Consider the following 15,139-nt stretch of genomic DNA (forward strand, 5'->3'; position numbering starts at 1 on the left):
GAAACAGGAACAAACAACATTCGCAAAAGAACAAAGAACACAATTTTTATTGAATTTTGCAAATACAGAATATATCTGCACAGTATTCCACCTGTTGCTAACAGTAACTGTGCTCAACAAAAACTCAAGAGTATTGTATTTGCTTCAAAGTTAGCAAGTGATAATAGTAGAAAAGGCAGTGATAAAACAATCAGGTACCCGGGGAAGAAAGAAAGGCAGTATGACTTGGATAGTGTCTGTAAACCTGACTTAGCTCCCCAGCTCAAGTCCCCATCCTTGCACAGACGGTCACTGTCGCCACTGCCAAGCCTTTCCCTCCTGCAAGGGAACCCACATCGAGTGATGTGGTACAACTCCTTCAGGCAGTGAAGAACAAAAGACCAGCGAGGAGATGAGGTTGAGGGAAGGAGGCTAATACCGAGCGCCTATAATACCGCAAGCACAGTGCCTGGCTCTGTCATATAAATTTAAATCGCGGGAAAGGACTTGAAGGAAGGGAACAGATAGAGCGGGATAAAGGACCAGAAAGAAGAGGGGCTACTAGCGGAAAGGGAGGGAGATAAGCAGAGTTTAGGGACTGTAGACAGAGTGGGATCAGAAAGAGGTTGCAGGCAAGGACAGCAGGGAACGACAGCTTAGAGAGGTGTACAGGAGCTGGGAGCTGGGGCGGAAGAAGAGAACAGACTGCCTGTGCGCGAAACGCAACGAGGGGAGAGACTCACAGAGCCACCCGCTTACCTTGCTACGCCCCCCGAAGGCTACACGCTGCTGCGACCTGGGGGCCGGGAAAGACTGAGAAGGGACGTTCAGCATCTTGAAACCCCAGCCCGGGGTTCGCCGCCGGACGGGATAGTACCTCCACCTCCGGCTCTGTGGCCGGGCAGTGGCCAAGCCCCCGACCCACTTCCGGGGTCGCCAGGGGTGAGACGCACTCTGACGCAGCACGTCCGCGGAGGGCGGAGCCAATGGGGCGGAGGGAGGGCCGGTAGGGAGGAAGTACGCATGCTCAGTTAGTTCCGCGTCCCGCACTTCAGCACCGGAGCAAGGTGACAGCTATTTCGTGGAAAGATTAGAGAGTGAAGCTGTTCCTTAGCCTTGGTGCTGACCGAATCTGGGAACAAATTCTTAATCCTGCTAACCCGGAACAGCAATGTGTGTTCATTGTTAAGCAGTACCATCGCACTACTTGAAATATGGAATAAAATACACTACTTGAAATATGGACAAAAACGCATTTTAGTTTCTCTGAAATGCTTTCCTGCAAGGCACTAGACTGTACTGGAAAAAGCACCTCACACCTTTAAGAGCAAAAATATCAAATGTCAACAGCCACTGTGGGGTAAGAAGAAAACCTCACCTTTAAGCATCCTTAAACCTCAACTTTAAGCATGCTGGGGGCTAATGAATGCGGGTAAGACGTTAGTAAGGTCTCCTTCTGCTCTATTCACCCACTCACAAATTCTCCCTCCTTATGTAACTTCCTGTCTTCCCTGGGAATTGTGTACTGATGCAGCTCACCTCCAGCTGTGGTGATGAAGTAACGTTTAAAAGTCAGATTTGGTTTGGATGCCATCTCTGCACTTAATGACTGAGCTGTCTTATGCAAGTTACTTTAGTATCTCAAAGTCTCATTTTCCCCATCTGCATAATGGGTTTATTAAAGATTAAAGGGTCATATGTAAACTACATACTGCAGTGCCTCGTTAATATTAGGTACTGAATAAGTGGCAGTGGCTGTTCGTACTATTCCAACATATTAATGGGAAAAGGACAAACACTGTAGGTAAACACCAGGTTCTAATGCTCAAAGTCTGATTTTACTGTTAATGTTTGTTTGTTTTGTGTGTCCCTTGGGGAGCACATAGATCTTCAGAGTAGAATTCAATAAGAGAGAAAGTTTTCAGAAGAAACATAGTTCTAAATAGTCCTCCCCATCCTCCTTTAATTACTAACTTTTCCTAACTCTGAACATATTATCATGCTTTAAACTTTCTCTGTTTAACTACTTAGTTCTTAAAGTGCCTAAAAATCAAGGTTATGTTTGTAGAATCTTTTAAATCAGAAGAAAAAGTGTGTGACTATATGTGACCATTCAAATAAGAGGCATTTATTAGCTTGGTAGCCACCTATGACATTCATTTCTATCCATTTTTATTTGCAATTGAAATGCTTATTACAAGAAGACTGAATTTGAGCTAAAAGAACCTCATGACTATAATTAACTGTATTACTTTGACCTTGCAAACTGCTGCAGTGTTCTCTCTCTCTCATTAAATGATGACATATTCTTCTAGAGTCTACATAAGAAAAACTAACCACTGAGACTTATTTCACTTCTCATGAGAAAACTTTTACATAAGAATAACAAAAGCAGAGAACCAGAACAAGGATAAGTTAATATTGTTGAAGAATGTTCCATACTTTCCAAATGTCTTAGCTCCCCTACAGAAATGGAAGATACTATCAACTTCTGGCCTTTAGACTCCACTTTTTTAGACTCCATAACAATCACTCAAATTTAAACATTTTATTTTAATTCTAGGGATCCCTCGATGTAGTACATTAAGTATTAAATATCCATACTATTTTACTACGGGATTTAAGGACTGAAAAGGAGTATTAACATAAGAGTTACTCTGCTCATCATTTATGTAAAATATCTATAATTAAGAGCCCTAATATTGATTCCCTTTTTCAATTACAGATAATGATTTAATGTGTTTTTTCCACCTGCTAAGAAATCTTTACTAATAAATGAGTGATTTCTAACATAAGGCTATTTTCTTCATTATCTAATAAGATAATATTAATCTGTAACTACAATATCCAACTGGCATCAGTAGGAAATAGCAGATGTTAAAAGATTTAGTCTTGAGAATTAAATACTGTCATTCTTTGCAAAATTATAACTAAATATAAATTTGCAATTTAATGAAGAGAAAAATTTATTCTTTGTAAGCCGCAAATATTTATAATGCAATCAAGACATTTGTAGATGGCACCTATTTTAGATTCCAACATTCAATTCTAGTGTAGGGATAAAAAAAGGCCAAATGCCAGATTAATTATAAAATATTTCACTTTATTAATAATTTATATACAAATAAATTAGCTTAAAATAATTATGATACATTTGTACACTAAATTTAAACCCTAAAAGCTCTGGATATAATCAAAAGTAGCTAATCAGATTAATTTTCACAGGTCAGCTCCTCAATTTCATCTTCACTATCAGAATCTTCGTAAAATGAAATTGTGGCTTGAATTGGAAAATTTTTCAGAAGAGCTTCTGCTTCTTGATATAAGTAATCAAAACACTTTGATTTTGGCCAAAATAGTCTGAAAGAAGCAGACAACATGTTTTATTTTTCACATTCAGAATCTTTAAACTCATGAAATGGTCAAATTTTCAAGAGCTCCATATATTTAACAATTGACTTAGACATTTGGATATAGCCTTAAGATATAGAGTTAAAATATGCTACTATCACAGTTTTCATGGAATCTACTTGCCCAAGTATCAATAACTGTTTGATTATTTTAAGTCTTTATTCAAGCTGTAAATTGGATCAAATTCACACTAAACCCTGGATAAGCATAAGATCAATGTTTATCTTACTTTGTGTCTTATGGATATATTTATTCTTATAATACATAGAAGATTTGTCTTACAGTTTCTAAATTTCTTTGGAAAAAGTGAATTGAGTTCTACCAGTACATTAAAAACTCTGATGATAGCCAGCTTTATAAAGATGATGAAATATTATGCACCTTACAAAAAGGTGGAAATTACCTATTATCTTACTTAAAACGCACAGATTTAACTCTTACAGTAGTAGACAATGTAAGTTTAGAAATGTATAAAAAACAGTATTTTTAAAATTTTGTCTATACACTCACAACTTGAGGCATAGAAAGACTACTTCTGGCCTCAACTTTGATTCTGTCTGCCTGTCTTCTCCTCATTCAACTAAATTTGTGAATACCATATGAAATATTGAGAAATTATATATGTTTTATACAAATAACTGGCATGTAAGTATGATTACCTCAGAATTTCAAAAATCTGACAAATACTAATCTTGCCTTCTGGTCTTCATCAAGGAAAAGAAACAGGAGAGATAAGGCTGAATCACCAAGTACAGTGCAGTCATTTTCGTGTAGGATAAACAGCCCATATATTCATACAACCGAGTCATTCCAATAAATGAAAGATTGCATTATGTTCAGTATGCTCCACTTTAAAAGGCAGAAAAACAATGTAGTTTATAAATGTTTCCAGCAAAAATCATAAAAAGTTTATATTTTTGATGCTTAAACAAGTAACTATCAATTATTCAGTCATTCAATAAATATTTCAGTGATCCCTTGTGCCAACATAATTCACAATTTAAAGATGAATAAATCATGGTCCCTACCCTCAAAAAATTGACAGCTGAATAAAAAAACACATCACATTAGTCAAAATATAAATGAATAAAAATAAAATGTAAGAGAAGCACAATTAAATTGTATCCATACTTCAGAAAAGAAGGGAATTTCTTATATAAGAAACAATTTATTTTCTAATGGGTAACTGGAACTGGCAAAGCCAAAGAATGCTGTTTAGTAATTATGATACTCTCTCCAGAATTTCTCACTGTGGGCCATTTTTCTCCCAGGGCCCACATACTTTTCTGAGTTTCTTTCTGTTCTGATTCTTCTCAGTCTCCTTTGCGGACCTCTCTTTCTTTGTGTACTGGTTAGATGCTGGCCTTCCCTCAGGTTTTCATTGAGAACGTCGGCCCTCTCTCTAAACAAACTAGGATGACCTGGCCCACTGTCATGATTTCCCCACCCTACATTTACCATGGACTCCCAAGTCGGTATTTCCACTTAAGATCTTGACTCTGGGACCCTAACTTACATATGCAGCACTCTACTGGATATCACTCTTCGGATGCCCCATAGGCACATTAAATATGATAAGTGGAAAACTTGACTCATGGTCTCACCTCCCAAATCTGTTTTCGGCCCTAATTTCCATTCTTTTAGTACAGCATTCACCTGATCCTCAGCCACAAACTTAGGAGCCATTCTGGTCTTTTACCTCTTCTTCATCTACCATATCCAATACATTATAAAGCCTAATCTATTTTGTCATCTAAGTATTTCCTAGATTCATCCAGTCCCATCCTCACTTCCCGTGTCTTACAATGGTTCGTCATCATTTCTTACCTGAAAAATTGCAGAACTTCCAGTTTTACTTTTGATGTCCTAAGCTTAATCCCCAAGACTACCTTCAGAATAAAGCCCACGGGTTCCCAACACTACAAACAGGATCAAGACAAAACTCTGTACGAGTGTGCAAGATCTGGCATCTGATTACCCTGCTGAAATGACCACAACTTCACACACCTAAACTCCTTGGAGTTCCCACAAGGAGCCACACTGTTTCATGATCCTGCTTCTCTTTTCCAATGCTATTTCTTTTGCTCCCACTTCCCATTCATCTGATTAACTTCTGCAAGACTCAGCCAGGTAACCACTACTTATAATATACACTTCCCTGACCCTTCCCCCTACCACTCACAGATTTAGGCACTTCGTGCCATGCCCATACTTGTAAAACTAACCAAACTAAACTTCATTACAACACTTGCCATGTGCTTTGACTACTTTTTTCTGTATCCTTCACTAGTGCTAGTACATGGTAGGAAATTATATGTAATGACTTCTATGTGCTATTTATCACCACGGACACTTTACAAACATCATTCAGCTCTTCATTTAACAGCTCTGGGAGGCAGGAAAACTGCAGAATTATTAACATTTCACCTGAATAAAAGTGACAAAGACTCTTAGATAAAGGCTGACTTCCTGAAGTGGCTAGGAACAGTAAACTAGCTCCTCACGTTAAATAATTTTTGACCCTTTCTATAACCACCCTCAGTAATCTTTAGGATTTTCATTACATTTCTATTTTCTCCTACACGGCAAACTTGATTTGCTGTAAGACTGTAACTGCTAATCCCATTCTTCCTTCCAGATTGCAAGACAAAAGCAGCATACACACTGCCTGATGCCAAGTCAACTTCATTCGAACCCTTTAGGATTTAAAAACAAAAACTGTTTTGCCACCACAAGAGGACACCGCTCTTTTACCATAGCATCCCCTTTCCCTCTTCGTAATATATTCATCAAGTTCATTGAGTATGTATTGATCATGGTCCCTTTACGTGAGACCGTGAGCCCCTACCTTTTTCAATTTGATGAGTAACGGGTCTCTGCGAGTGAGAAGATAAGTAACCTTGAAGCCAGATTTTCAGAGAGAGAGAGGCTGCAGGACCAGCTGCGGAGCTGGGCTGTGCGATGCCCCTGGCTCCTCCCTGGGGCTGGAGAAGCAGGAGACCTTTGGGGAGGCCTGTCACTCACCTGACTGGGTGCCTGAATTGCGAAAGCTTTCCTGGGGCTGCGGTCATTCCAGGGCCATCGGGCATCTGAAGAGGAAAGGAAGTGAATCCAGTTATCACCCACCTCCTTCTAGAAAGTGGAAACGTGCACGACCCAGTGTTCCTCGTGCCCGCTGGGAATGTAACCCCAGGGCTCTCAGCAGCCTCGCTCCCGGCTGGGTGCCTGTGGCCCATCGCTCCAGAGGACGCATCCGCCGCGTCGGCACCGTTATGGCCACTGGCAGGCAAGATGTTAAGCGTGAGGCAGGACCGGTGTCTCGCATATCTCTCTCGGGCACTGCGTCCCGAGAGCCCTGGTCAATCTTCTGCACCCGCGGGAGGCGCGGCCTGAGACGCGTGGCTCACTCACCGCCTCCGCGGCGTGGTTCGGCGTCTCCTCTTCTTTCTTGCCTCCGGCGTCCACCCAGGGTCTCCAGAAGCCCGCGTATCTGCCGGATGGATAGCACAAGGCGCGCAGAGGAGACGTGAGCCCAGACCCGGGAGAATCCACCGAAGCCGAGCACTGGCACCTGGGAGTGGGGGATGGAGAGTGGAGGGGAGGAGCTGGGGAGGCGCAGGCGGGAGGGACGGGGGAAGCTGGGAGGCACAGAGCAGCGCGGAGAAGCCTACCCGGAGTCTGCGGCCGCGCGCCGCGTAGTGCGGTCGGTGGCGGTGCACTCAGCGGCTCCACTCTCTGCGCCCTCTGCGCCTCCTGCGGTCTCCATGGCGCCGCGGAGACTGGCGTAAGGCCGCTGCCAGCTCGCGGGCAATCTTGGCTAGTTCCAGTAGGTCCGAGACCCGAGCTTTATATAGCCCTCGCGGCCTGCTGCACATTGAGAGGTTCGCTCCTTCTCCGCCCCTCTCCCTTGCTAACCGCATAAACAAAAAGGCTGCGCGTGAAGGCGCACCAGGCTGAGCCCCGGGTGTGAACGCGTGCAACTTCCAAATGGCCCGGGATGGAGTTTTGTCGAGCGAATGTTAATCGCCCTTCGACACATGGCTGCGGTGAAAAACAACATTCGCCCGAGGAACCAATTTCCGTGTGAAGAGGAGACGGAATTAAGCGAGTCTACACGTTTTGTGTATTTCTGCAAAAAGCCAAGTAACTGGTTAATTACTTGATTCGCTGGAAACTCAGGACTTGCTTGGCCTGTGGCAAATCAACTGGTTCTGCATCCCCTGTTCTAAAAGCTGGGATGCAGACTAGAATTCAAAGGAATGAACTTAATTCCTCTTCCTGGAACAATTTTTTAAAAATTGGGTGAATGGATGGACTCCTTAAGAAAGGAATGTCAGTTTTTTTAAAAATGTGTTGATAAACTAGGTTCATACGCCAGTCTATTATTATCTGACGATAATAGAAAATTATTGGCAACAAGAGGTAAATTGTAAAAGATTCAGTGTTCTGGCTAAGAGAGCCAGAGACTGGAGTCATGTGATTTGCTCATATAACTCTAAATTATCTTCTCGTGTCTTTTGTGATTTTTCCCAATATTTTATCAGTATCCTCCTACAATAACTTTTGAGTTCGTCTATACACCTCTATCACTACTTGGTATTTTGTCACTCAATGGTAATTACAAAGTTCTTTTTTGAAGGCAGGTGTTGTGGAATGATAATGAAATCTTGAAAAGTTATGATGTGAGACAAGTTAATCAAATGTCTGCACCCGTTTCTCTGATTTGAGTTACCCCTCACTTATCTACCACTAAACTGTGTAAAAAGTGTTATGCATTGAGGGAAAGATGATATATAAAGTTATAATTTTTTTCAAAATGTTTTAAATAATGAAACTGGACTTTCTCTTAAAAGTTTAGACAAAAATCTTGATTGTAAACTATAGTTGTCTCTGCTCTTCATTCAGCTACTGTATAGGAAAATAATTTAATTATAATAGTAGCTAAGAGCCTATAATGATCTATCTGCCAGGAAGGTGAGATTTGGGTTGCTTCTGATAAGAAAATCAGTAAGGATAGACACCTAATGCATGTCTCCATCCCGTACAGTTATTGTTAGGCTAAATAAAATAAAACTTATGGAATGCATTTTGCAGTGCCTGACTTATAGTAAGCCTTCAACGGATTTTACGCTCTGTAAAAAACATAAGACCTTAACAGATGTTAACCTTTCTGATAAAATGTCTTATTACTTCCGTTCCATAATGTAAATTAGTTCAATCTTTGTGGAAGATGGTGTGGTGATTCCTCAAAGACCTGGAACCAGAAATACCATTTCACCTAGCAATCCCATTGCTAGGTATATACCCAAAGGAATATCAATCATTATTTTACGAAGATGCATGCATAATGTTTGTATGCATATGTTCATTGCAGCACTATTTGCAATAGCAAAGATAGGGAATCAACCCAAATGCCCATCAGTAATAGACTGGATAAACAAAATGTGGTACGTACACAACACAAAATACTATGCAGCCAAAAAGATCATGTCCTTTTCAAGGACATGGATGAAGCTGGAAGCCGTTATCCTCAGCAAACTAACGCAGGAGCATAAAACCAAACTACTGCACGTTCTCACTTGTAAGTGGGAGCTGAGTAATGAGAACACCTGGACACAGGCAGGGGAAAAACACACACTGGGCCTGTCAGTGGTTGGGGTGGGAGGAGAGAGAGGATTAGGAAAAATAACTAATGCATGCTGGACTTAATACCTAGGTGATGGGTTGATAGATGCAGCAAATCACCATGGCACATGTTTACCTATGTAACAAACCTGCACATCTTGCACATGTACCACCGAACTTAAAATGAAAATAAAAAATAAAAAAAATCTTTTTGAGGTGGCTGTAATGTGCTAATTACTGTGCTTTCCAGATAAGGACAGTAAGGTATTCTTCCTAACCTTGAGAAGACTACAATTATTACAAACTCTGGCCACTACAATAAACACATAAGCAAAAAAAAAAAAAAAAATTAAAGTGACACATTCGATAGTAAAAGCACATTTTAGGCAGATAGATGGGAGGAAATTAAGTCTGTTTGGGATAACCAGGAAAGCCTTCTTAGAGTAAATCAAATCTAAGTTGATATTTTTGGAAGGATTAATCAAAGAATGGTATTGTCTGGGTTGTTCAGGAGTGGGAGGAAAAGAAACTGGATATCTCTGGAGCAGAGATGCTGAAGAGATAGAAAGGGTTTGGACTATCAAGAGCCTAAAATGCTATGCTAAGTCATTTTGACTTTATTCTGTAAGCACTGATGAAAGATTTTAAGCAGGAAAGTGGAATGACATTTTATAAAAATCACTCTGGCAGCCATATGGAAAATGGATTTAGGAAAGGCTAGAGACAGGGAGTCCATTTAAATGGCCACTGTAATAGTCTGGGCAAGAGATAGTAAGATGTGCACTAAGAATGGAGATGAAGGGATGGATTTGAAGGATACTTAGGAAATAGAACCTGAAGAATTACTTGAGTCATAAGATGTAGGTGGACTTGAAAGTGGAGTCTGGATATATTCCCAGGTTTCTAGCCCGGTTAAGTGAGTAAATGGTGATGGTTCAACTACAGACACAGAAAACAGGGAGCATAGGATAAAGAGCAGGTGAGGTCCTCTTATGTTGTTTTATTCTGTTCATGATGTGCAGGAAAAAAATAATGAGTTTGGTTTTGAATCTTAAATCAGTCAGATGTGCTGGGCTATTTGGTGGTAACAAATAACTCCAAAATCTCACAGGCTTGAAATAGCAAAGGCTTATTTTTCACTCATGCCCTATATCCATTTTTGGTTGGTGTGAGAGGTCGGCTCTACATCGTCTTCACTTAAGGATGTAAGCTGATGGAGCCTCTTTCCTCTGGAATGTACAAGGAGAAAAGAATACAATTATTTGAGTAAAAGGTTTCAGAGGTTTCTGCCTAGAAGGGACACACATTTCACTGGCTAAAACAAGTCACATGACACACCAGTTTCAAAAAGCAAGGAAGTGCAATTCTGCCATGTGTTCAGAAAGAGGAGAAACAGAAATAAACAACATATAGGAGTGCCATCATCTGCCCTTCTGGCTACTAAATATTCAGTTCATCTTCCTTCCTACATGTAAAATACAGTCATCCCAAGGAGAAGAACTGAGAATAAATCTAAGACTTTGGAAGGCTCAGTAACATGTAGGTGGAGAAGATATTCAGAGGACAACTGGAGACATGAGGTCTGGAGTTTAGTAGAGAATTGAAGGCTAAAGATTTAAATGTGAGAGTCATCAGCAAAAAAAAATGGCCATTAAAACAATAGGAATTGATTTGTTTTCCCAGGGAAATTGTGTAGGTTGAGTCCAGGACCAAGGACAGTAGCCTAGAGATCAACATTTGATTGTAAGGTGAGAGGATATGCAAAATAAAACAAACAAACAAACAAAAAAACCCATCTCATAGAAAAGGAGTGGTGAAGCTGGTAGAAAGTGCCTCAGTAGGCCAGTCACAGTGGCTCACTCCTGTAATCCTGGCACTTTAGGAGACCAAGATGGAAGGATCGCTTGAACTCAGGAGTTCAAGACCAGCCTGGGCAACATAATGAGAGCCCATCTCTATAAAACAAAATGTAAAAAATCAGTCAGGCATGGTGGTTCATGCCTGTAGTTCAAGCTACTCAGGGAGCTGAGGGCAGAGGATCACTTGAGCACAGGAAGTTGGGGCTGCAGTGGGGTGATAAAGCACGACTCTGGAAGGAAAGAGAGAGAGCAAGAGAGAGAGAGAGAGAAGGAAGGAAGGGAGGAAAGGAAGGAAGGAAGGAAGGAAGGAAAAGGGAGAGAAAGAGAGGAGAAAGAGAGGAAAGAAGAAGGAAAAGGAGAAGAAGAAGAGGAGGAGGAGGAGAGAAGAGAAGAGAGAGTGTTTCAGTAAAGCAAGGTGCGAAAGTGTTTCAGTAAAGCAGGTGTGGTGGAAACATGGGATGAAAGAACTCCAATAAGGCAGGAGAGGTCCAACGCAGCCAGGGCTACCAAGAGGTCACAGAGATAAGGACAAGTGTTCATTGGATTTGGCAATATAACTCCTTATAAGGGGTTATAAGTGACTTTAGAACAGTATCGTTTGACTGTATAGGGACAGAACCTTTTTTTTTTTTTTTTTTTACAGTAAGTTGAGTTGTAGATTAGAGGTGAAGAAGAAGTCAAAATAGTGAGTTGAGCAACTCTTTTGAGAGGAAAATTAGAGAATGCTGGGTCCATTAAGGGATCTTGTTTTTAGGGTGCAAAGACAAAAGTGTGCTTATAAAATGAGGAGAGCAGTCAGGAGAGGAGATGTTTCTGGAGAGACAGGGGCTGGATGACGGTTCATGGTCTCCAAAGAGGAAGGAAAAAATGAGAGCAATAGCCCTGAAGAGAATCCTCATAAGAATGGAGTGTTTGAATCAGTAATGACCATAATCCAGGTCTGGGAACTCCCAGGAAACAAGTTTAATCAAGGTGACTAGTTCTGGCATGGAGAAGGAGGGATCTACTGTAATGATGAGACATGAATCTGAGAGAATATCAGTTTTCTTAAAATTGTGAAAAAAAATGCATTACTGGAAAAAAGGAGAGCCAATTAATAAAAATATGGCCAGGGTTTTACTTGATCAAATTTAAGTAAACTGAGAAATAGAAATATGAATTATTAGAAAGACCCTAAACTTACCTTTTATATGTTAATTTAATGTATGCTACCTATTTATAGAGATCTTGAAGCTGATTTTCATGAGGCCGAGATCAATATGCTATTTTTCTTTTAGCTTGTTTTTTTGCATTGTTTATCATTTCCATCAAAGATGGAATTTCTTAGCTAAATCATTAAGGAGGATATTAACTATAAGCTGTACCTAAAGAAGAGAAAACCAGTACAATTTTCAGCGACATTGTATTTATTTTAGAACGTAGATATGTAATTCTTATCCAAACTGTGTGCAATATGAGGATGTAAAGCTCTGTAAGATAAATATAAAGAAATACAGCATCATAAAATAACATAATCTGAGGTATAACTTACTCATTTTACAGTTTTAATTTACTTTAGAATTGTATACTGAGTTCCACTAGTACATTTTTAAAATGTATTTTATGTAACATATCAACACACTTTTCATAACACACCAATGAGGTGGATCAAACTTAATAGTCCATTAGGACAAGCATTTTTAAAACTTCATTTATTTAACAAGTATTATTGAACACCTACTATGTGCCAGGCATGAGTTTAGGATCTTGGGATATGTTAAATGCACAAAACTGACAAAATTCTTATATTTTTATGGAGCTGCCTTCTAACAGACATCTGTGCCACCAAACTTTATATTTTACTAAGAGAAAGTATTATAAATTTACCTTATACATGGTGCTTGTGGGCCTAACATGCTTTTTAATTTTTATTTATTTATTATTATTATTTATTAATATTTGGCTCTTTGCATGACTATAATATGTGAGAAAGGAAGTATACTCTGGCAAAAGGGTACTAAATGATGGTCCCTGAGGAGGAAAAAGAGAAGTCAGGACCACATTTAAAACATTCATATGCAAAAACTACCCGGGCGAGGTGGCGGGTGCCTGTAGTCCCAGCTACTCCGGAGGCTGAGGCAGGAGAGTGGCGTAAACCCGGGAGGCGGAGCTTGCAGTGAGCTGAGAACCGGCCACTGCACTCCAGCCCGGGCGACAGAGCGAGACTCTGTCTCAAAAACAACAACAACAACAAAAAAAAAAAAAACAAAAAACAAAACAAAAAAAAACATTCATATGAGCTTCTATATAATCCAGAAAACAGTAACCAATTAAAAGAAAAATTGGAGCTTGAACTAGGCTCCCACTTTGAATGTAACCTGGTGTTGCCCCACCCATTTTGATGACCTCAGCCTGAATATGACTGATTCTCCACTTAGAAAGTAAGGTGAAAAACAGAAGTGTGAAGGAATGAGAGGAGTATAATGACTCACAGCTGCTGTTGCCACCATGTGCCTCCTAAGTAATATCAGATTTGCTTATAACAAGAGCAGAGCTAGTCTCAGTTCATACACATCTCCTCTTATTCATGATCTTATGAATATTATTTAAGGAAAACTAGTATCTGCTTAATTAGCTAGACTCCTTTTTAAAAAGTTGTACATACAAAATTTGCTATTTTCCAGGCAAATTATTCAGTTGTGTCTGAATGCCAGCTGTCAAATTTATTAACATTTGTGGTATTCTATTTCAATTATGGCATTATGTTTTCACACAGAAAAGCTGTGGAAAAAATAAATAGAAAACCCTAAACATAATGCATGTGGGGGATCTTTTTGGGGTGATGGAAATCTTCTAAAATTGAATTGTGTTGATGGTTGCACAATTCTGTAAATTTGCAAAATGTCATTCACTTGTACAGTTAAAATGGCGATCTTTATGATATGCAAAGCGCAGCTCAATATAAAAACCTTAGATATGACAATAAAGGATTGATTCTTAACTGCACTCAATCTGGGCTTGCAGAACTGAACACCACAGTCAAAATCAAGCCTACTCTAAATGTTCCTGATTTGCAGGTTTTTAAAACACATTGTTGGTAGACAAAGTGATTGTCATAATGTCTCTTGTAACTTTAGAATTTGTTTAAAATTTACATTGTGTTTACAGTTCTCTGGGCAGTTCCAGGTAATTTTGCTACAGTGCAGTATTCCGGAAATTCCACTTGAATGCTCTGATTCATGGTGATCAGAACAAGTTCTTTAGAAAAAAATTGTACCAGGTCTGCAGTAAGGACCTAGGCTGTCAAGCTATGGAGTAGGTTATTTACTGCCAAGTCTTTTCCAGAAAAGTCTCCACTTCTGCTGATTCATCAAAACCCAGGACCTCACACTGGGGCCACTATAAAGAGAGGTTTGTGTCACTCTAACTTGAAGTTGAGCTAAAGAGAAGCAAGCGAGCTCAAGTGACTAGGAATTTCATTTAGGATTGTTAGAATGATAAACACATGAATATGCTCTAAACTAACTGGTAAGCTGAATATTCTCTATTTTTTTCCTTACAAATGCCTTAGAACTTTTGTGGTCAACACTTCATGCCAATAAAATCTCATTTGAGATAGTTGATTTAATATAACTCTTTTTTCAGTTTAAGTAAGGTTCAGATCCTTAGTGAAAGGTGGCATTTCCAACCTTCAGGCATTTGAGAATCTTCCCAGGTTTAAGATAAAGATAACAGTTGTGGTAAAAACTGACTTAGAACTGAGCAGAGCTAGTGTGTGTTGTTTTAAACCAAGAAGGTGCTCACAGATGGCTCAGAGAGAGATTTAGCAAGTCTGTGCTAATCACACTCATACATGGGAATATCTCCACTGAAAACAGCCAGATTTCACTGTGCTTCTCATGTAATTTTCCTGTGTAGTTAATAACAGGAATAAAGTAGTTAATGTATTTATTTAATAAAATACTTAATGCCTTAAAATAGTTCATATTTCTTATTATTAGTTACAACTGAATATTTAAGAAAACCACAATGAGAGTTAATGAGAGGTGGTTTCAATTCAAAGTATGTTGAAGACACAAAATATTTGCAAAGTTCAGCTTTGGCCAAATAAACTATCATGGTTCTTGATGGCTTCACTTCTAGACATTTTAAAATTTCTGTGCTAACCCCAAATAGATTAATTTATCATACCTAATAAATTATGTAAAATAAAAATGCAGTGTATAAAAAGGTACCATCAGACATAAAAAGAGATTTATCTGTTCCATTATAAACTATTTTTTTAC

The 15,139-nt window shown here is 39.4% G+C and overlaps 2 protein-coding genes across 4 annotated transcripts in view; both read right to left on the minus strand.

Annotated features, from left to right (window-relative positions):
• Positions 1-936, minus strand: part of LOC117097555 (cytochrome b5 reductase 4) — a 114,000-nt gene extending 113,064 nt beyond the window's left edge. For 2 of the 3 annotated variants that reach the window (XM_033235529.1, XM_033235528.1), the window contains exon 1: positions 739-929. In XM_033235529.1, the coding sequence (XP_033091420.1) occupies positions 739-813 (75 nt within the window). In that variant the 5' untranslated portion in view covers positions 814-929. Of the gene's footprint in view, positions 1-738 lie in introns of all 3 variants that reach the window. The other variant, XM_033235527.1, reaches the window with a different exon arrangement.
• Positions 937-3,069: 2,133 nt separating this feature from the next.
• Positions 3,070-7,818, minus strand: RIPPLY2 (ripply transcriptional repressor 2). The gene is made up of 4 exons (XM_033235530.1): positions 7,062-7,818; positions 6,802-6,880; positions 6,415-6,479; positions 3,070-3,339 (listed from the first exon to the last, which is right to left on the minus strand). Exons 1-4 carry the CDS (start codon positions 7,154-7,156, stop codon positions 3,192-3,194), a joined length of 387 nt encoding a protein of 128 aa, XP_033091421.1. The 5' UTR covers positions 7,157-7,818; the 3' UTR covers positions 3,070-3,191.
• Positions 7,819-15,139: the final 7,321 nt, after the last annotated feature.

Source organism: Trachypithecus francoisi, unplaced genomic scaffold (assembly GCF_009764315.1).
Source record: "Trachypithecus francoisi isolate TF-2019V2 unplaced genomic scaffold, Tfra_2.0 Lachesis_group15, whole genome shotgun sequence".
In the NCBI taxonomy this organism is placed as follows: Eukaryota; Metazoa; Chordata; class Mammalia; order Primates; family Cercopithecidae; genus Trachypithecus; species Trachypithecus francoisi.

What these genes read in the sequence shown, in the direction of transcription:
- RIPPLY2 (XM_033235530.1), bottom strand. Translation starts at nt 7,156, where the DNA reads ATGGAGACCGCAGGAGGCGCAGAGGGCGCAGAGAGTGGAGCCGCTGAG. An exon ending in CGCGCGGCCGCAGACTCCGG is followed by an intron (nt 6,881 to 7,061) that starts GTAGGCTTCTCC and finishes TCCATCCGGCAG; the next exon opens with ATACGCGGGCTTCTGGAGAC. An exon ending in CAATTCAGGCACCCAGTCAG is followed by an intron (nt 3,340 to 6,414) that starts GTGAGTGACAGG and finishes TGCTTCTTTCAG; the next exon opens with ACTATTTTGGCCAAAATCAA.